This window comes from Fukomys damarensis, unplaced genomic scaffold (genome assembly GCF_012274545.1).
Source record: "Fukomys damarensis isolate Sample0158 unplaced genomic scaffold, DMR_v1.0_HiC HiC_scaffold_13, whole genome shotgun sequence".
NCBI classification, from domain to species: domain Eukaryota; kingdom Metazoa; phylum Chordata; class Mammalia; order Rodentia; family Bathyergidae; genus Fukomys; species Fukomys damarensis.
Window position 1 is genome coordinate 21,974,661 of NW_022900925.1, and position 22,770 is coordinate 21,997,430.

Here is a 22,770-nt window from a genome sequence, read left to right on the forward strand (position 1 = left end):
GGGCATTGTATAACATCATTCCCTGAGTGCTCTGGGCAAGGCAGGAAGGGAGAAGGCCTAGATCTCCAGCTTAAACCCAGCTCTGGTGCCTGCTTGCTGCTCCAATGTGTCTCCCTTAGGCAAAGAGGCCAGCCATGGCCTCTGAGTCAAAGCTTCCCTCGGGACAAGGCAGAGGTGGGAGGCAGAGAAAGCACGTGTCAGCTTCTAAAACAGCAATCAGTTCCCCTGGTAATGGGTCAACATGTCACCCTCACCCTCCAACCCTCTAGGGCCAATTCTCTACCTCAGTGCCAATTAAGTTCACATCCTGAAATCCTTGTAAAATCCAATAAACACAGGGGAGCAGGGGTTGAAGATTCTATATTTAAATATATATAAAGTGCAACAACGTAGCTTATCAAGACCATGCAGATCCTCTGAGACCCCAGGAAGGTGGTCAAGTGTAGGGCTGGACGCTGGGGGACAAGTGGATCTGTGTAGTCTCCAGAGGCCAGGATAGGAAGAAATTCCTCATTTTTCCTTCAGTGAGCAGAGCTTCAACTTTTTCAAGTAATCTTGAACCCATCCAAGAGTCTTCAAGGCACAGGTTTCTCTGCCTCCCCCAAACTTGAATCTGCAAACAGAAAACACAGGACAGGGCTGAGTCACCAGTCACTCTCTGGGTACCATGCAAAAATCCCAGTTCTACTTCCATATTGCCTGGTGTCCCTGCGTTTCCTCTGTGGGCCTCGTGCTCCCCTCTCTGTAAATGACGTCACTACATAAGATCTGTAACTTCCACACTGGGCAAGATCGGGGGAGGGGCATCTGTTAATGTGAGCATTAGGAACTTCACTGAGCTTCCTGACTGCCCTCTTGGAGATTCCAACTCCAGATATCAGAATCGGGCAGAAGAATCTGTAGACAGCTTGATGATTGTCTAGGATGAAAAAGATCCTTACCTTAAAATATCTCTCTCTGTTACAATTCTCAATGTTTCTGTGTCCATCTGGTACCTCACTGCTCTGGATTCATTGTATGTATGTGCCTCTGTGTGTGTGTGTGTGTGCGTGTGTGTGTACATGTGTGTGCGTGTGCATGTGTGTTGCTTTTCTGATCTGACCACTTCCTGATTGTCTAATCCATTGTCTCACTCACTGGACTATTATCTAATCCATTCTCTGATTGTCTAATCCTGCCTCTTATGGTCTGGGTCATCACAGGCAATTGTCTCTACTTCCCTGAGCCTGAGTTTTCCTATTAAGAAAAATGTAAACCCCAAGAGGGCCAGCAGAGATGGTGTATGTGCAAGTGCCTCAGAATGCTGAGGGCTGTGTATAAGTGACCTCAGTTAAGATTGTACTGACCCTGACCCCGCGATGCAGGCAGGCATCATGCTTTTTGTACTCCACAGATAAGGGATAGGGAAAGGTGCAGGATGAAGGTCAGAGGATTTTCCCTGTGCAGGGTCATCTGGACCACAGGTTGGCAAATGCAGTGGCAGGAACTAATCGTGACTTTCTCCCTCTTTCCACTACACAGCAGTGTCTGGTGCTTTTGTTAAGTGACTCCTTCCTCCAGGATATAATACTGGGTTACAATAATTGGCACCGTGGGGTTCCCAAAACAAGGATCACTGGAGAATATGTGCTCCTTCCAGGCCCCCGCTAGAAAGTTCGGCGCTCCCCCTAGCGCCCAAATGCGGCTCTGCATCCAGGTTTGGGCAGCTCCGCGGGATTGCGTTTCGAAACCTTATTCTAGCGGGACAGCACCATCTAGTGTATCTGGTCTCATTGCCGCCAGCGCAGTCCCTCCCAAGGGGTGGGTCAGGTGACTACTCACATCACAGCTTTGTAGGGGCAGGTGCAGCTGGTGTCTCTGTAACACCGGATTCTCTTCAGGGAGACCCTCTTCACAAAGGAATAGCAACAGTGGGAGTAGGGCTCTTGCACTGGAAGAGAAGCACAGAAGGAAATGCACCCATTGTTCACCCTCCCGCAGGTAGGATGACTTTTTTTAGACCCAATAAAGCCCAACCAGAACAGGCCCGTGCTTCAGGACCACATCCAGGGTCCTTCAGCACAGTGCTATCTCGGAAGCCACGCAGTTCTGGGGTTAACAGGGGGAAGAGTTAGAAGATTGAGGTTCAGATCGGAGTTCCCCTCAGACCAGCTGGCAGTGTGACGATAAACCTGTGTCCTGGCCAGGATTCCCCGTCCTCAAAAGAAGACTTTTGCACCCCGATTTCTAAAGGCTCTCGCCTCCCACCACATCCCTGGGAAACCAGTCAGCCTGAAGCACACACATTATAGTCCACAGTCCACAGACCAGGGCCAGATGAGGAACTGCACAAGAGCTTGGAGTGCCACCGGAAGTGCTCCTCGCCAGTAGTCAGCTCCCTAACCAAATCTACTTTGCACACTCCTCTCCCACCCTTACCCCCAAAGCCTTGTCTTCCAACATGGCCACCGCCCCCCGAGTTTACTCTGTGCTAAACCCTTCCGTGTTGTTGCTAGGTCAATATCGTCCCGACAGCCTTGGCAGGGAAGTAAACATTATCAGCTCCATTTTACCCAAGTAGAAACCATAGTTCAAGAGGTAGGATGACTGGCAGGTCCTCCAACTATGAGAAGCCCCCAATCCTGCCTTCAGATGCTACTGTTTTCTGTTACACTGCGAGGAAAAGACCAGACCCTCCTCCTGACATCAGGGCTCCCAGCTTGACCCAAGCAACCTCACAGTGTCCTCCATTAACTTTCAGGGTCTGGCCTGACAAAGCCTTCTCAGGATGAAGCTCCATGTTAGCCCGATTCACGATTTCCCTATCAGTCTTGCATTCCCAGCCCATCCCAGCTACCCCTGTACCCGCTCTTGAGGATGGGAGGTAGACTCAGTGAGTTCAAGGTGAGTCCTCCCGAGTTCCAGCACACCTGTGTGTCTGCCCTCTTCAGGGAGAAGCAACAGGACTCAGGGACACTTACAGCTCATGCTATCCACATCTTGTAGCCACTCTGCAGCCAGCAGCAGGCATGTCAGGGCTACAGTAGTGAGCTTCATCCTAGGTGTCTGATGCAGGCCTCTCTGGAGCAGCCTTGAAGTGTCCAGTAAAGCAAGGGCTCTCTTGTGCCATCCTGCAGCACTCAGAGCTTTTATCAGAAGGCCTGATGGGAGGGATTCCCCAGGGGGAAGAGGTGGGAGTCCCAGGAGAAAAGGACAGTCACTCACATGCAGTGACCACATGGAAAACTCCTTTCCCCGCCTCTTGAATGATACTCAAGGTGTGCTTGGGTGTGAGTGGCCTCTGGAACTTCCCCAAGTTCAGGAGTAGATAAAGATCATGCAGAAATAATACGTGGGAGATGTCCTGGCTGGGTGGGAGATCAGGAAAGGTGAAAAGGAGGAAGTGGGCTATGTGTGACTCTGGTAACCCACTTCGTTCCATACAAGTGAGCAGCCCCTGTCCCTGGAGCCTCACAGAGATGAGTTCTGGACTTCACTGAGGCACACCTGCATTTGAATCCTCACTCCGCAAATTCGGTTGCATAAGCTTGCCCAAGTTGCATACTCATGCAAAGTGGAAATAGGAAGCCATATTTCAAGGGCAGGTGAAAAGAATTAAATAATCCTGTCTCAAGTGCCTGGCCCAGATATTTGCTGTTTTTGTTGTTGTGTTGTTTTGTTTTGTTTTGTTTTTTTCAGTCCTCAACACTTCAACAGCTTACTGTACTCCAGGTCTTCTGGTAGCCTGAGGGAAGAGAGTTATCAGTGAGATTCAGAGCCTAGCCTGAACCATTTCCTTTCAGCTCACAGAAAAGCAGAAGATGTGTAAGGGCAACAACAGATGTGCCATGTCCAGAACACAGAGGAGGGACGGGAGCCACTCACTGGCACCACAGACCCTCTCAGAGGAATTCTCTTGAAGCAGGTTCTCCTGCAGGATGACCTGGTGAGGGATGTGTTAGGTAGAGGAAAGGGCTCAAGTAACAACACAGGACACAACAGAGGACCCTTCATTCCGCTGCATCAGGTGAGGCTGGAGTGTGCAGTGCAGAGTGACAAGACAGGGGAGTGGCCGGAAGGTGATGTGGCCAGACAGCTCCACAGAGACTTGGTGGCCAGCACGTAAAGTGCAGTGCTTGCAACAAGCACCTCACAGTAGGCAGGGAAAGTGACTCTCCGGAAGAAGAAGTCACTCACCCTAAGCCAAATGGAGCATGGATTGAAGAGATGAGGTGAAAGAAAAAAACTTGGGGCCTGATCCTCTGCTCCGGTGGACCAGATACCAGTCAGCCCCCCAACTGCTTCCTGACACCGGAAAGGCAGTCCAAGTAGTTGAAATCAGGAGCCCACTGTTGTCTCCTCTTCCCTTGGGCCTTGGACACTGCTAGGTGTTTAGTCCCTTCCCTGGGGACTAGTGAGAGAGAGGAGATGCGGGTGCGTGGTCACTAAACCAAATGTAACTCCGGGTTCCTTAGAGAACTGGAGAGCGGACAATGTGGCCAGTTAGGAAATTCTTCATCTGTTCCCTCCTCCCTGGAGGGGGCTGTCCCTCCAACGAGTCACTTCCCCTCCTCCCCCTCACTGTGGCCACAGCCAGCCCCACACAGGAAAAGAGGGACCAGCAAGATTTAGTCATGCCGTCCCTTCCCAGGGTCCTTAGCACCTGCAAGGAACCGACTGTGGGCTCTTATCTCACAGCAACTAATGTTCCACGGGGTCACCTCCCCCGCTCCCACACGGCTGTCAGGGTGCAACTTCTTCTCCCGCCCTTGCACGAAAGCCAGACCAAGTATGAGCTTAGGAAGAGAGCTGTGGAGTTGAATAAGCTGGAAAGAGTAGCGGCCGGGGATGGATTGCTGTACAATGAATGCTTCTAGGAGAAACAACACTATTCGCACAAACAAACTTTCTCTTGGTTTGAAGTTTGAAAACCAGGAAGTGCTTGTAGATAGATTTTGTTTTTAATCATCTTTTAGGAAATAGGTATCAATTTACTGAGGAGAGAGAGACAGCAGATGAGAGAGTTCGGCCAGTGTGGATTCATCCATACCAGGTCCTGGGGGTTCCTGCCCTTTGCCTCGCCCTGCTGGCTGAGTGGGCTGGAGCCCAGCCTCCCTGCTTGCTTTTCAGTCCCTGTTCAACTGTTCCTTAAGGACCAGGGCACAGAAACCCATGGGAGAAAGACATGTGCCCAGAGTCAACAAAAGATGGCTTTGTCCATCTCTGGGGTGCGTCTTCAGGATTCCCCCACTTAAGAAGGAAGCTTGCTAAGGGGAAGAACTCTGCCTCGGGAGCCAGATATGATCAGCTCAGATCGCAGTGCCAATCCTTTGCCATGGGCAGGTAACATGGGCCTTGGGAGCAGAGGGTCCCTCTTACAATCTCTGATGCTAATTGGACTTACTGTTGCCCTCAAGATAAACTCCCAGCCCTTCGCCTAATGTGAGGTGATTTGGGGGTTAAGTGAGCCACCGAAGGGAAGGAGGAGAGAGGAAAAGCAGAAGATACGTGAAGCACCTTACAAGCTGGGGCACCGAGGGTAGGTGGGGGATAGGCAGGTACAGGCCCTGCCTTTGCGGGGCTCAGAGCTTACTCTGGGGTGATGCCCGAGGATGGTGGGAAGGGCAAGATGGAGCAGATAGCTCCTTCTGGAAGTTGCACAGAGAATACACCCCTAGCTGGGTGCCCCTGACCCTTCTGTCCTGAATTCAGGCCATGCCACCATCTCCCTCACTGCGGGCCATCTTCCCAGTCTCTTTCCCTCTGCTCTGGTGCTTCCGACAGCAAGCAAAGACGTGTGTCGTTGCTAACATGAGCACAGGGTGTGGCGTCTGCCCCAGGCCCTCTACCCGCTGCAAGCACAAGTCCAGGCCCTTGCAAGGATCCCCAGCACCCACGCACCCAAAGTGCAAAACCGTCTCCTATGGGCCCTTTCTCCTGTTTTGTTCAGTACTTTTGTCTTCTCAGGAGGCTTTTCCTGTCTACTGCTCAGCCATAGGAAAGCAGCACTGTGCATTTCTCAGAGCAAAAGGCCTACCGAGAGGTCCACTGTGCTCGGGGTGAAGCACAAGAGTCTTGGCTCCGCTCTCAGCGTCCTGCACAGCATGGCAGGCAGTGCTGGCCGCTTCTCCACTAAGCTGCCTGTGCCCCAAGGTTCCCCTGGCCCTTCTGCCTGGAGCCTGTTTCTGGCTTGGTGTGGCTAATTCCAAGCAAGTCTTAGCGCTTTGAGCTCCCAGCGGGAGTGTATCACTCCCCACTGCTGCACCTCACTCTATTGCTCCCCGTGTTTCCCCATCTGTCAGGAAGCTCCCAGAGGACAGGAGTCCCTTTGTGGTGCTCAGCAGTTTCTGCTTCAGTACCCAGGATGATGCAGGTATGCAAGGAGAAGAGAGAGGAAGTCCAGCCCCAGCTCCTCTCCACACTATTCATGTGACTTCGAGTCTCTGAGCTTCATCTCTAACTAGAGATAGTAACAGTCACACAAATTTTGCTCCAAGTGATACGCCCATCTTCAAACCATACCCTCCCCAACTTCCTCTCCCTGACCGAGTCTAAGGCCAGAGCTGCTGCCACCCAGCAGACCTAAGAGGACAGAGATGTGGAGAATGGCAGATAGGATCAACACAGCAGTGTTCATTCTGCTCATCTGGGCTCCATCCTTGAATTCCCCCGGCCCTAATGGACTAACAGCAGCCAATAGCTGCCCTCCGCTGAATGCTTCTGGGTCCTCCGCATTTCTCTGAGCTTTTCACACATGCTAACTAGCCTGATCTTCTTCAAAGCCCTGAAAGTAGGTGTTATTCTTAGGCCCCATCTTGCAGATGAGTCAAGGTTATGGAGCCAGCCACCTGGGAGGGGAATTCAAATACAAGCTGCCTTCAGATTCCAAGTCCTGAATCAGTTCTCCACATGGTCTCTCAGCAGAGACTCCTGACTGACTGCTGGTCAAGCACCCTAGGTTGCCTGACAATGACCCTCTTGGCCAGGTCACATCCTACACTCAAGTGGGACCCAGTGCATACACCTTTTGTCCCCACATTGAACGTCACACCCTTCCACTAGACACACCTAGGATTTACCATATGGTTTCCTTACAGAGATACAATCTTTGCCCTGATGAGCTGCCAGCTTCTTATCAAAATCACCTGCCCAAAGCCATCTCCACTTCCTGTCTGCCCTCTCTCCTCTCCGGATGACAGGCACCTCTATTTAAAAACTAGTGCACCTTACAGACCATGTGTCCATTCTATTGCCCACGTTCTTGGCTGGGCTCTGAATGGAAAATGGATGGACATAATTGGCCCTAGCTGGGGCTGAATCAGTGTGTACGTGAACAACCATGCTGTGCTGTGTGAACAGAGCCTGAGCTCTCAACTTGTCTACTACGTGTTAACAAATAAAGCTAAATCATCAGCACCTTCCTACTCACACAGATGCCTGTGCACATACGTGGGCTGCGTGCACTCACCACCCCCAGCTCGGGTCCTCCCTGAGGCCGCTCCAGTCTCTTCAGGTGGTTCCCTGCCTTTTCCACAGCGTGCCATCTCACCTCTGAGAAGACAGAGTTTTACCTAATACTCATGATATCCGGGTCATTCATGTGGCCTGAGTCACAACTTCACCAAAGAGTCAAGCAAGACGCGGTGACTGTCAGCTGTGAAAATAGTCCTTTTTATGTGCACAGTGGTTTGTGGTTTCCTCCATTCCTAAGGGTCACTTATAGCTTTAAGCATTTACAAATGAGGAAATTGAGGCTCCTTGAGATTAATAATGCACACACACACACACACACACACGCACACAGATGTGCACACAGAGACAAGCATCCACCCAAATGCCCTGACCAAAGTGTTAGGGCACAGCTGGGTATTTAATAATCAGTTGATGACTCTCTGGGTCTTCTTTCCCTAGTGTGTCAAACATCTCTTGGCAGAAAGCCCATCAGATCAGACAGTACTTGGTGAACACATAGGCTTTTCTCCCCTCCCATGCTGGAGCAGATTCATGAACACTAGGGGGGACGCGGCCACATCATAAATTGAATTTTAACCTCCACTTTGGTATTTTACTAGGTCACCTCTGCCAACATCTCACTTGTGTAAATATGTGAGCAGGTAAATGCAGGTTGGCCTTCCCCATTCAGACAAGTCAACAAAAAGGCAAGTTGAATTTCAGACTGTTATTAAATAAATGTGTTTTCCTTACTTTAAACCATATATAATTCATTTTAACAGTATTATCAGTTGAAGGTACTTAGAAGATATGCTTTAATGGAGAGTTTATCCGGATTTGTAATTAGCAGAGCAATTCTAACCACTTTAAAGTACTTGGAAGCAGATTAAACTCACAAAGAGAATCAGCCACTCAAAAACACAACAGCAGCCTCCATTTCCACACCAGCAATTGCTGTGTGATTAGAAATGCATAGACGCGCACAGGCCGCTATGAACCTTACTCCTCATGTGGGGTTTGGCATCCCTCCCGGCAAGAAACACTCCTAATGAAGTCAGCAGCTATTTCAAGGGTACCTACTATGTGCTGGGAGCCAAGATACACCTGGCGCTTGTCAGGGGGGAGCCAACAGCTTGCGCGAGAAACGTAATTTTCCAGCAAGCAAATAGATAAACAAGATAATTTTAAACAAGATCAGTCAGTGAGGGAAACATAACAAAAGCTTATGACCAGAGGGGGAGCTGAAGACTGCATCTGAGCTGAGACCTATATGACGAGCAGCTCTGGAAATGGGGGACGCCATTTATTTCCATTCTAGGCGGTGAGAACAGCGAACACAAAAGCCTGGTGCACCTTAGCTCACATTCCCACCTGAATAAAACACAAAGATGTAAGTAAAAGCAGTTTGTCCAAGAGTGTAAGAAACAGAGTAAGGGAGTAAATCAGGGAAAGGAAACACTTCCCAAAGGGCATGTTCCCAAGACAGCCCCATTTCTGGCCATGCAGCAGGAAACAGTGCAGCCTCACACTTGACTTAATTCCACCCAGCAGAGAGGGGTCTGGGGAACTTATACCCCAGTTCCTGCAGCCGTGGGTGAGGGGCTCCCTGGACCTTCCGGCCAGCCCTGCTTCTGGGCAGAGCAATCGTTCATGGCTGTGATCAGTGACTGTTCCCTGAAATGGCAGGCATGGCTAGGGATGTGAGCTGGAGACTGGCAGCTTCTGCTACCTGCAGAGAGCAGCCTGGAAGCTTCCAGAAGAAAGTCCAGTGTGTAAAACTGGCGTGGAGAAAATGGCAGGGAATAAAGTCTGAGGGAAGAGCAAGGACCAGCTCACATGAAGACCATCATAGGCCACGGTGAGTGGTCTGAATTTTATTCTCTCTGTGTTAGAAAACTGGTTGTGAAATTTAATCAGAAATATAGAATGACTTCTCTTTTTAATATGATTACCCTCTCAGGGGTCATAGCATCAGAGAACACAGGAGAAGCAGATAGGAAACAATGGTGGGAGGCCAGGCAGGAGATACCAGTGGCTTCCCTGACTGGCACTAGAACAGAATGGAGGGCAGATACAAGTATGTTGCAGCTGGCAGGCTGCATGTGGGAACGGAACCTGGGCTTGTGTGCAGTGCTGAGCTAGGAGAACTTCAAAAGGAACAAGCTTTAACTACACTGGAATGCAGGGCACACCCTTCTGGGGGACTTGGTCACTCCCTCGGTCTGGCTTCTGTATTCTCCTATGGAAAGTTAGGGAGTAGAACAAACTGGCTTCTAATAATCCTTCTATAGCTAACATTCTATGATTCAAAAAGCGATATCTCTTTTGAAAGTTTTAGTTTTAATAGTGCCAAAAAATCTGCGTGAATTACTACTTCAAAAAAAGAAAAGAAAATGTAAATCCTTTTGAAAAGAACCAGCATCCAACTATGTTTTCCTTTTATTTTTCCCTAACTCCGGGTAACAAATATTTTAAAAATCCCCTTGCTTTCTCTTTAAGTTTCACTAATGTATGTCTCTAAAATGTACAGTTGTCACACAGGAGTGGCTTCAGGGCCCCCTGTGGGTAACTGAAACGTGAGGCTGCTCGAGTCCCTTATATAAAATGACACAGTAGTTGCTTGTAACGTACACTTAAACTCTTATATACTTTAAGTCATGTCTAGATGATTTATAATACATAGTACCACATCAGTGTTGTGAAAACAGTTGTCATACTGCATTGTTTAGGGAATCATGATGAGAAAAAAAGTTTGTACACGTTCAGTACAGGTATAGCTTTTTCCAAATATTTTCAATCCATGGTTGGTTGAACCCACTGATGCAGAACCTATAGATTTGGAAGACTGATTATATATATATACTTTACTTTAGTTATTTTTACTTTATAAAAGGGTATCCCACTGTTTACAATCATAGGGAATTACTTTTCATTAGTTTTTATTGATATACATTCATATTACTATCACTGAAGTTTGTTTTAAATGCTATTTAATATTCCACTAACTATATGACTACTTGTTACTATCTCTTTCTTCTTGGACATTTGAGTCTTTTCTAGACTTTTGCCATTGTAAGCAGTACTAAACATTCTTATATATGATATTCTTATATACACAAGATTTTAATTAGGAAAAGAGGGCATGGTGGCACACACCTGTAATCCCAGCACTTTGGGAGGCTGAAGCAGAAGGAATACAAGTTTGTGCCTTGCCTGGGAAAATTAGCAAGCCCTTGTCTCAAAATTAAAAAAAAAAAAAAGATTAAAAAGGGGCTGAGGATGATGCGATTCAATGTAAAGGCACTGGGCTTAATCTCTAGTAACAAAAAAAAAAAGTAAAAAGGGGGAAATTGTTGGGTGAGAATGTTTGCTGTTAGGTGGTGGTTGTATCTGTCAACCAGAAGGGTTTCTTCATCTGTGGATGCCTTTCCCTGTTTCTTGTCCTTTTTTCTTGAATATTTCTGTTTTGCTTATGATGTCAGCCTGCTTCCTGCCCATAGAATGCAGAACTCAAGGTCATTTTACAGACTAGAAAATTAGTCTTTCTCAATTTAGGCAAGACAAAACTTTTTTTTTCACCGATGACAATTTATTATCTGTTGGTGGCACACAGACCAAATATTAATTATACCAGATTATGCCCATGTAGAATTGGGCAGTGATAGATGCCACTCTATGGCGGAACATGTGCATTTAATCATCATGCTTTAGTTGTTTGATCTTCTGCCTATGCCATTCAATCTCTTTATCCATTTGCTCAATTGCCTTTTTATGTTGATAGGTCTCACCTTTGTGATGTTTCTTCAAGGCATCCAGGTGTCCTATAGTCTTCTGAGGGAAGAATCTCTCCTCTTCAGCCTGCTCTCTCCTCCCAAAGGGCCCACCAGGGCCTTATTCCTCAGCCCAAGAGCCAAAACCATGCATCTTCTTTGGTTAAAACAATATTTACTTATAGGCATTAATTTCTGTATTATTCCATTTTGCTGTAGTAACCAGCAACCCCAGATTACCAACGATTTAAATCAAGGGCCGTTTTGGTGTTGCCGATGTTGTTGTTGTTGTATGTTTTGTTTTGTTTGAACCCTCAACTCGGCAAACCAATTGCATCTGTGTTCCTAGCTCTAGCTGTGGGTCAGGGCAGGTCTTTGCCACCTCTCTTCCCAATTCCTGGACCCGGGGCTAAAAGGTCAATTTAGCTAAAAGGCTGAGGATGTGTCATTCTCCTAGCAGAGGATCCATGAAAAAGAAGATTGGCAGGAACTTGCAGTGCTTTTAAAGGTTCTTTGGGGACGTGGCACATGGCATAGCATTCTGTGAGCTCCAGGGAGTCCCACCGTTTAGCCCAAAGTCAGTGTTATGGAAAATATATTCTGAATAATTTTAAGCAAGAGCATGGCCTCCCTGAGGCAGAAAGGGATTCTTGATATATTTTATACTAACTCTGTTAGCATATGTGTTACAATATCCTCTCTGATGTGTGGCTCACTTTTGGTTAGTCTTTTAAAGAAAATTCATAATTTTCAAACAGATTTATCAGTTCTTTATGGTCCAAAGTTGTGTGTCATGTTTAAAACAGAAGATTAAGGATATTCCTTGATGTTTGAAAGGTTTCTATTAAGAAATTAAGATTTTCTAAAGACTTTAACATTTGATCACTTAGATTTGATTGTTGTATACTATTCAGTATAAAGATCCAGTGTAACCTCTTTTTCCATACAGATAGATTGCTATTTTTTCATACTTAATTTTTGAATAGTTCCTCCTCTCTCCAGTGCTCTGACGTACAAATCATTCCATACATCACAGCTCTGAGCATAGGTAGCCCAGCTTCTGGACTCTCATGCTTCATCTCACTCCGCTGATCAATTTATCCGATGCTGCACTGACCTATGGCTTGTTCTGGCATCAGGTGATGTAAATCCCCCTCTGTGGTTGCTTTTCATCCGGAAGTGTCTTGGCTATTTCACTCCTCCACAAAGATCATTGAGCCACCTTATCAAGTTCCTGGGAAATCTGTTAGGCATCTGTGTTCTAAACACACACCAGCTCCCTGAACCCTTGTAGCCATCGAATGAAAGCCAGCACTGTTCTCCCCATACTACAGATGCGCACAGAGGACCGGCTGCCCTACCGCTTCAAAATCTAGTGTAACTGCAGGGGCCTTGGGTGCCCACATCACACAGTTGGGGTTACCGTGTGCTCACCAGAGGTCAAGCTTGCTCCCTGGGCCCACAAGAAAGGGGAAGTTGTCGAAGACCTCATCATACAGGGCACTTCCTCCCACTCTTCTGCATGCCTTCCAGTACCCAGCTCAGCACTTCATACCTTGGACTGGAGTGATAAACCTGAGACCACAACATCTGGAGTACCTGTGTCAGCAGAGCCACTCACAGTGCATATCTGTCACTTTGCTGAGCATTCCTGGTGACAGAAGACCAAGTCACTTCATCCTCATGGATTAAAACAAATAAGCAAAGGCCTGACTCCTGGAGATGCTGCCTATTCCAAAGAGAAAGTAGCAAGATAGTCTCCACAATAGAAGTCTGTCTGCCTGTCTATCCTTCTCTTTCTCTTTGCTTATATAAGCAGACTAGCAAACTTTATTATGTATGGTTTGTCCCTTTTAAACCCATTGTAGCCTGTAGTGTCGAGAGACAAGACGGTATTATTAATCTGCTTACATATGATGAAATAAAGATGGCTAAGCCAGCTCTCTGCCTCAGTGGCACTGAATTGGCAAGGTTCTTACCAGCAGTGCAGTCATGGCTGGGAAGCAGTGCCTGTCTGCACTGTGCCAGCAGCTTCAGGAACTCCTGGCAGATTCTAAGTCACTGTTGAGTCTTAAACTCTGGGGCTGAGGCCCAGTAATCTACACTAACTCTCCCTGTCCCACCCCACTTGGTACCTTTCTTCCTAAAATTTGAGAACCACTGACGTGCACAACCTATCACCCTGCCTAATAGAATAAGGCCTCGAGGAATATGAACTATTTTGACCAAAGATCACAAATAAGTTCGTGGAAAACAAGGGCTTGGCCTCTAGTCTGGCTGATTCGAGATAACTGTGTCTACCAAGCATCATCTTAGATTCCAGGAAAGAGATCCTTGTTTGGGGAAAAACTCATCCTCAGGTCTGACATTAGTAGGAAATGGAAATTATCTGGAAATACTCTATGCTAGGGCTTGGAAGGATAATCACGCTGAGGGCCAGGCATGTGAAGCCCTGTGTTCGCTGTGTACCTTCCCCCTTAAAACTGTTGCAGATTGAGACTGGAAAGTTCCCAAACGCAAGCGCACACATCTGTACAGCCCTTTGCACATGTGGGTGTGAAGTCTCCTGATCCACAAGTGGACCAAATCTCTACTGCACTGAGCGGGTAGGTTGTGTCAGTGAGATTCAACTTACGTATTACAGACAGCTTTCCGAATTGAAAAATCATGATCACAATAAAGAAAATGCAAACGCAGGTCAACAATAGTCATATCACCTTCAAAAAACTGCTCCTCACTTAAATTATTTAGCTTTTATAGACAAATCTGTATACTGTCCCAGTCACCCTAAACACCAAATTGTGTGCTCTTTCTCACTGACTATATTGTAAACATTTTCTGTGATGGGTCTCAATTTTCCTAATTGCCATATGTGATGACTGGAAGATGTCAAACTGAGGTGACATGATCTACTTATAAATATTGAGCTGGTTATTTAGGTATTACGTATTATATATTTATTTATTTATTTATAGATATTTAGCTGTTTGTTTCTAAATAATACTGTGACTACTTTTCTTTAAGTCCCATTTTTTTTTCTACTTGTGATGATTTTCTTTTGCTTAGCATCCTAGAAAAGGAATTACAGAAAAGGGGGGCACGACATACCCCTGACCACTGGAACACTTAGGAAAAAAGCATTTTCGAAGAAATGTAATGGTTAACTCTGCTGGTAACAGCATAAATATGACCAAGCTATGAAATCAGGTCTCCAGCACTGAATACCACTATTCCTCTTCTTTTCCTTCTTTACAACTTAATGAGAGTGTAATTGTATCTTATTATTCATTTAAGTTTTCTTTCTGCAAATCTCAATTTTGTTCTTTTTCCCCAAAGATGGAGATGGTCAAAATGCTCTGCAAAGATCTTGTTTTAATTAGTTTGTCCCCTAAAGACCTTTTGGTTCCCAGAGAGATGCTGGGTGGAATCTTTAAGAGGCAAAGCCTCATAGGAGATCTTCAGGTCATTGGGGTGTTCTCCCTCCCTCTCCCTCCCTCTCCCTCTCTCTTCCTGACCTTGAGTTCTGTGATTTCACTTTGCACATGCACCTGCAATGATGTGCTGCCTCACCCAAAGCAAAAGAGCCAGTCATAGACTAGAGCCTCTAAAACTGTGAGCCAACGTGAACCTTTCCTCTTTATCAGTTGTTACCTCAAGTATTTATTACAGCTCAGAAAGATGGCTGGCACAATTAGTATGTACTCATGCATCTGCATATGTGTATCTATGACCGCATGTGTCCTATGAGTCTGTGTATGTGATTCCTTAACTGTAGGCACTTGTTTCCATGTGTATGCCTCAAAGTGGGCACATGAGGGAGAGTCCATTTACAAGGCTCTGCAGGACATGCTATTTCTGAGCATGCATTGTCTTGAATTAATTTATGTGTATGTATGAGGATACACAACTAGGCAATATTATGAAGGCAAAACAACTAACTAAATCAAACAGACTACTTAGCACTTGTTGAAAAGTAAACCGAGGCACAACAAACTTTGAAACTAAAAGTAATCCGTGATGCAGGAAACATCAGACCAAAATTGATTTAGTGCTTCAGTGAAAAAGCATCAGAAGCAAACATTTGTGGCAAAAATGCAGAGGCAAAATTTTAGAAGCATTTGATCCACTGCTGTTACAAAATTGCATTTTTTTTTTTTTTTTTTTTTTTTTTTTTTTACATTTTTGGACGTCTGAGTCACATAATCTTATGTTCATTGGCTGCCTGGGACTGGCTGAGATTAAGTTTTGTTTTCATTTAGCATAAGTATTTACCAGAAATGACTCAAGTTAAGTTTTGCTTATATTTGCCAGTCAAGCAATGTCAAGGCCACCTAGCAGCCTCATCGACGCTGCCTGTCCGGTGATGCTTCAGGCCTGGCCTCCGTTTTTAATGTACCTCAACAGGTCCCGCCTTCTGTCCATCCCCTTCACAAGCTACACAGTTACTGCTGTTGACAGGGGAAGTCCTTGCAACAAGAAGCCACCCACATGTGCCTTCATTAACTCTTGCACTGCTTGAAAGGAGTTCAAGTGAAAACGAAAAGAAAAGCAAACGTTAACACTTGGAGCAAATTATGATCTTGACCTTTGAGTCTGGCGGGCATTTGGTCGATATTTCTAGATGTGAATCTGAAGTGTCGCAGGGGGGCCAGGGGGGCAGATGAGTGTCACTGGTTGTCTGATGAGCTCTTCCAGTGACCCAAGGAGCAGCAGACATGGCAACTGTCCTTATATGATCTATTGTACTCATTTTTCTGAAGCTTAAAATCATCTGACTACAGCTTACAGGGCTTGTAAAGAAACCAGTTAAGGGTTTTAGTGAAACCAGAAAAAAAAATTAGGATTCAGTCCAGATTTATGGGTAGATAACAAAAACTTTAAATAAAATGTACAGGACTAGAATTTGATAATACTACACTATAGTCCTCTATTAAAGCATATCCTTTTCTAATCTCTCCTACTTTTACCAAAAATGATCAGTATTTTTATAAAATAAAATTTAGTTTCATTATACACGACCTGATTACTTATATAAGTGTCACAAGAATAGTAATTTTATGTTTATTTTAAAAATATATTTTAGTCAAAGCATTGGTAATAGCCAAAGGGTTTTATTGACTTTCTGTCAGATAACCTTAATTTGTGTAAAATCTCTGGTAATGAGAAATCTCAGATTCAACCTTTAAAAATCTCTCGGGGCTAAGCAGTCAAGCTAAGGACCTGCCCTGTTATGTCCTATTATGAGGGGAACAGATTCATATTGCAAATAAGAATATTTATTTAAGAAGAGTTCTTAAATTCTAGAGCAGTTGTGGAGGGAGAAAGAGATGAAGGTCCTATTTTTGTCTACAAAGATGTATTTTGCCAAATTGCTGTAAGTTATAGGCGGCTTAAGAGAAAAGAGGGGGGAAAACGATTATTTAAATTTAGCAGTCAAGAGGTGTGATTAAAAACTATGGTGAATGTTTAAATATTTTTAAAATAATCACAGTAAAAGACACAATTCTATTAATTCTCCTCAAAATACCCCCTACTCAGACACACACACACACACACACACACACACACACTGCTTCAAACACACTCATGCCGTCATTCTTGCCACTTGCTGAAACTCTTCCTCTCCCGCAGTGTCTGTAGTTGCATTGTTGTGGCTGCTTGGAACTATGAATCAAATGGGAGCATTTACCTTTCCTAGTCATTTTGACTTTGCGGAAGATCCAGCAAACACATGGTGAGCTCACATCTGGTGAATTAGGTGCCCAGGACACACGCTAATGTTTTTACCATCTTGTCTTTCCCTTGGACTCCACTCAGCAACAGCATTCACGGTAGTTTTGATCATACCCTGTAAAGACGCTCGCAAAACAGGACTGTCAGAACTGCCTCACAAAGTGGCAAGAAGCAAGAGGGAATATTTTGAGGGGAATTAATGGCAATGTGTCTTTTACTGTGATACATTTTTTAAATTTAAACCCAAACTGTACTTTTTATCATCCCTTCTATTTTCTGACAATGCCTCCCATGCAATGCAACAAATCAAATATGTCTAATTAGCTTAAACATCTCTCTTTTGTAAGGAGAGGAAATTAATTCTTTTGAGATATTTAAGGAAACCCTGAAAAGTTAATTTGAGGTTAAAGATACTAAATTTGGAATGTGATGTTGGGAAACTGTCAAAATGTCAAAAGGTTTTGCACATTTGATTAATAGGAGCACAGGTCAGTGTGAAACAATATCAAAATGATTAAAGACTTTAAAGGTAAGTACAGAAAATTGCGTGATTGTAAAAGAGAGAAGAACTTGACTATTTTAATAGTGGAAAGGTTCACTTTTCTTGAATAACAACCAAAGACCTAAAAAAGACAACACGAAGCATATGAAATTATCTTGATAAAATATAAAATTTCTATTTTCCCAGGCCAACTTCTTAAAAGGCCAAGAAAAGAATTTTATCATCAAAAACTGACCAATACTCAAAGAAAATTTTGCCCTTTGAATAGAGGAAAAGCCAAATTCTAATTTTTAATCCATTATATTATTGAATTCATAAAAATAAATAAAATTTATCTAAGCTTAATGGTTTGAGTACACATAAGATGTACGTTTATTTAGTTTAACATCTGAACACAATTTTTCCTTCTGTCTCTCCATGTTGATCTGAGCCTTTTCGAATAGCCCGAAGGATATAAGGAACAAATTAATTAGTTCTGAATAACAATGAAACATTGGGAGGAGTTGAGGCCACTTTACCAGAAAAAGCAGGCAGATCTTTATAAGGGGGAACCTGGCTATTTTTTCCATGCCAGAGAGAAATAAGTCCTCAGTGAGTTGGGACTCTGAGAAATATTATCACGAGAGATACTGCGAAGGCCACATTATACTCCTGCCTTCTAAGCCCCACACCACAATGTGCCTGTGTTTTCCCAGTCTAAAATGAGGATCAAGAGGAAGGATGGTTGTGAAAGGTAAATAAAAGGACACAGTTCCTGGCCCACAGTAGGTATTCAGGAGAGACGGTTTCCTGAAAGAAAGGAAGCCCTCCATGGCACCCCATGATAGGCGGTGGAAGCTCTTAAGCTCAAGGATTCCAGAAGTCCTGCCAGAGTTCTGCATCAAGCAGTGCTGAAGCCTCACACAGCATTGCCAAGTATGTGCAATTTGGGATAAATCACAGGTCCCTGGGGAAGAAAGAGTCAAAAGGTCCTCATGGGGAGCAAGATAGAGTTGGGAATCACTGGGACAAATCTGTAGATCTCAAGCTTTTTAAAAAGCACAGAACTGCCCTCCTCCCCATATTTTTTATTCCAATATCTCTTGGCAAAAGACAAGGGCCCGCTCACCCCTTTCCTGGATTCCTACAAGGAGCTCCTTACCCCAAGCTCCTCATTTCCATGTCAGGAATCTAGAAGGCCCCAAGGCCCATTCAGCTCTGTCTGCCACTTGTAAGTCACAGGGTCTGAGCAGTCGTAACAGTACAGCTGACATTTATTGAGGGGTTTGCACACCCTGATTCTTCACTTAGCTCTGTAGCTACTTTGTCTCCTTTTACCCTCCCGTGTCCCCAGCAGGCCATTACTGAAAATCCTATTTGGATCCCCTTTTAAAGATGAGGAGTACAAGGCCCAATCAAAGAATATTGCCAAAAGACTTCTATTTGGCTTGTAAGTTATGGAATCAAGAAGCAAATCTAGGAAGTTTGGTTCTGGAATCTGTGTTGTTCAGCTCAACTCTGTTAAAATCTCTCAGTTCTGAGAACTAAAGGACATCTTCTGGACTTAAAGACCCTGCTACTCCATCAGTAAGCTTTGTGACGCTCATCCTTTGGATTTCATTTGGTTTGTTTTGCTTCGTTTGCAAGTAAGGTGAGGATATCATCAAACATTATCCTCTTCAATCAGCAAAAATGTGGAGCCCAGAGGGAAGCTCTAACCGAATTGGGCCCCATGTTGCCGCTAGCTTTGACCACACCCACAGCTGCTGGTGAAGATTATTCTTGGAGATTTGAGATGGGAAATTCAGGGATGGAATCAGGGTGGGAGCATCTAAGCCTCTAAGCCCTTCACAACATTTCTTTATTTCATAGTCACTCAACTCCAGGGAGGTAGTTATTATTTCCTCTTCCCTGATGATAAAACTGAACATCAGGGAAATTTTCTGGCCATATTCCCTCTCAGAAGTAGCAAAGTCTAGATTTGAATCCAGGACTTTCTGACCTTTCATCACACTACTGTAAACCCGGTGGCCTTCAGAGATAGCAGGTCTCTGCTCTTCTTCAGAACCTTCCCCCAAGCTCCCAGGTTCCCTCCTTGCCTGTGTGACCCAATCCTGCCAAGGCTGATTTCCACCACTGTTTCCCCACTAGCTGGGAGGCCTGGGAGGCAGAACAGAAGAGCACAGTAAAGAGAGTGCAGTGACACTTTCCCCAGGAATGAGCATCCCAGGCCAGCTGTACAACCCAGACACTAAGGTGCTGAGAAGCCGCTAGCCTCTGGAATGAAGGCATTGAGGGCCCTCCGCTTGGAGAACTCCCCAGGTCCCTGAAGACACCTCCTCCCTCTTACATGCGGCAGCCCTCTTCCATCTCTGGGAAATCCCGGGGAGACTTTTGGTTTCAGAGTGTGGGTGCCCAGAGTCCAAATTTCCCAACAAAACTGATTGGGTGATAGGATATTCAAATTGTCCTAGCTGTGAGGACTTCTACCTACCCATTCCTCTGCCTCAGAACCTAATGGCATAGGAGATTTGTATAAGAGCCTGAGATCTGGGGTCAACCAAAAATAGCTTTGAGTCCTGGCTCTACCACTTCCTGCTGAAGGCAAATTCCTTAGCCTCTCTGACCCCTAAAGAGGAAATAATTGCTGAGGATTGTGGTGCATGCCTATAATCCCAGCACTTTGAGAGGCTGAGGCAGGAGGATCACCAAGTTTGAGACCAACCTGGGCAACTTAGTGACTTAGCATAACCCTGTCTCAACATAAAAAATAAAAACTTGTTGGTAATGTAGCTCAGTGCAAAGGCTCTGGCTTTTACCATCACACTGACTATTAGTAATGTGAGATGATGCATGAAAATAAATGCTTGGAAATTACTTAGAACAGCACCTGCCTTGCAGTGAGTGCTCCAAGGGAGCTTGGAATTGGAACCTGGCTTGCTACAGAGGCTCAGAACAGCTAGAAAAGGAGGAGGCACATGGTCTGAGTAGAAAAGGGAGCAGCTCACCTTGATATGGGTAGGAAGGAATGCGTGAGACTCCTACAGCTAAGTCAAGGGGAGCAAGAGAGGGGACAGCGACTCAGACAGATGCACTCAAAGATAAGAGTTTAGCAGAAGGGTCTTTCCACATTGGAAACCCACACTGTATGTCAGAGAGGTCAGGGGAAAGGAGGAGGGAAGAGATTAAAGAAAGGGAGCCAGGGATAACCACCTCCCAGCCCACCGTCCATGGAGCAGGTAAAGGATACCACCAAAGTCCTGCTGCCAGGGACCCAGGAAGGTACCTGCTTGACCCCAGCATGATATCCCCTTTGCCTCCATCCAAGGTCTGGGGTCTGGAAGAAGAAGGAAACTCAGATTGACCTAGCCTCTCCTTTGAGTCCAGGGCCAGCAGTATTAGACTTTACCTCTGGACATCTTTCCTCAATACAACCCGACAGAAGTGGTGGTCTCTCCCCTACTGCTGAGCTGAGGATCCTGTAGTGGGGAGATTCACCAGGTAGACTGCCAGTGCAAGACTTGAACTCAGGCCCTGTGCATCTCCACCCTAGACCAGTGTGTGCACTGGGTTGTCATAGCTACTTCTACCTGCTACATGATCCTGGACAAGTCACCTCTCTGGGCCTCAGGTTAGTGGCTCTATAGACAAACAACTTCTGTGAGGGGACTGAAAGAATTAGGTCTGAGCCAGGCACAGAAAAGACACTGAGCATATATCACCTGCAGGGGTTGGAATCCTCTGAAGCAAAGCTGTCCCTCGGGAGAGTCCCAACGCTAGGCTCAGAGTCTGAGCCCCAGCTTTATACCCTCTTCTCAGGGCTGTGACAGTGGATAGGTTCCTAGATCCCTCTGAACCCATGCGCTCTGCTCTAAAATGAGGCTGAAAGCCTGGTGGCTTCACAAGACCGTGATGGGAGGGACATCGTGAGATGCTGGTATCTAGATGGTTCAGAGTGGAGCAGAAACCAAGAGTTGAGACTGGAATTTCCCTGTGGGACAGTGGGTCACCCCTGTGGTGAGCGATGATAAGGATGTGGGGAAGACGCAAAGAGCCAGAAAGACCCCTACTTTGAAGAAGTCAAATAGTAGACAAGATGGGCATTCCCAACCACAGAGAGAAGACCAAATATGTGCAGTGCAGAGAGAAATTGGAAGGTTTGGGGGCTGGTGTCTTTACCCTTTTCTTGTCTCTCAAGGCAGCCATCATGAGTTGACCATCCACAGTGACCTTCTTGCCTGGGGGTAAGTCACTCACCCACTCCGTTCCTTTTCTTTTGGTACCCTCACTAAGAGAAAGTGATGCTCACACAGTTCCTAGGTAGGAGGAACCGCATTGTGAGGGAATAAGCTACTCAGAAAGAAAGAGGCAGAAGATCTCAGCAAAATGAAAAAGAAACAAACAAAAAAATCCTTTGGCCATGGCAAAAGGGCGGGGGGGGAGGGGACTTCACAGGAAGGCGTGACTGAGGAAGACCAAGCCACAGTGACCACTGTTTGCAACAAGACTTGTGGGTGCAGCTTTGCGTCTACCTTCAAGTGCACAGAAGGAGCCGAAGGGGCTGCAGGACAGGGTGGGCAGCACAGTTTCCCTTGTCTCCTTCTGTCCCCCAGCTGCCTCTGGCTCCAAGTGGAACTAGCATAGAGAAAGGCATGAAAAGTCCAGAATAATGACAGCTGTTTTTTTCTACCCAGAAAGGTAAAGTCTTCATTTTCTCATCTCTCAAATGAAATAACAGTACGTACCCCACTCTGTAGTTGGAAGGGATAATACAGCTTGAAGAATAGTGAGTACTGTGATATGCCAGGGCACATGTTATTTCCTTAATCTTCACAACTGCCCTTCAGAATGAATGCTTTCACTCCCATTTACAGGTTCTCAGAGGTTAAAAGATTTGTTCAAGTCACACAGCCAGTAAACAGCAGGGCAAACATGTATCTAAGATCTACTGGACTCTGTTCATGCTTGGAATCTGATATCCAGTAACTGATAAATAATGGTTCATTCTCCCCTCCAGAAAGCCTGCATAGTCTTGGCTCTATAATCAGTGGCTGTCTCGCTGCAGGACACACTCTTTGACTTCTGCTCAAGACCATAGTTCCCTGGTGTAGACTCTGCCCGACAGGCTGCCAGCAAAGTAGGCCGGCTCTTTGATCCACTTGCTCATAGCACCACCTTTTCCTGCCTGGGGCTCCTCACTCTGCCGACAGCTATTCAGGGAAGTGATGTTACAGAGGAAGTGTCAGTGACTCAGAAGGCACCCATATCTGTTATCTGGAGCCCCACTAGCTTTCACTGTGTCTTCCTCAGCTTGCTGGTGCTTCGAGGTGGCTGAGCACAGAGAGTGAAGTCAGG

At 45.7% G+C, this 22,770-nt stretch overlaps 1 protein-coding gene across 2 annotated transcripts in view; it reads right to left on the minus strand.

Moving 5' to 3' along the window:
• Positions 1–351: 351 nt before the first annotated feature.
• The window catches only part of Ccl1 (C-C motif chemokine ligand 1), a 107,830-nt gene continuing 85,411 nt past the window's right edge, over positions 352–22,770 (minus strand). Inside the window, exons 2-3 of one of the 2 annotated variants that reach the window (XM_033762896.1) lie at positions 1,822–1,930; positions 352–613 (exon numbers count right to left, since the gene is read on the minus strand). In XM_033762896.1, the coding sequence (XP_033618787.1) occupies positions 511–613; positions 1,822–1,930 (212 nt within the window). In that variant the 3' untranslated portion in view covers positions 352–510. Of the gene's footprint in view, positions 614–1,821; positions 1,931–22,770 lie in introns of those variants that run through there. The other variant, XR_004516969.1, reaches the window with a different exon arrangement.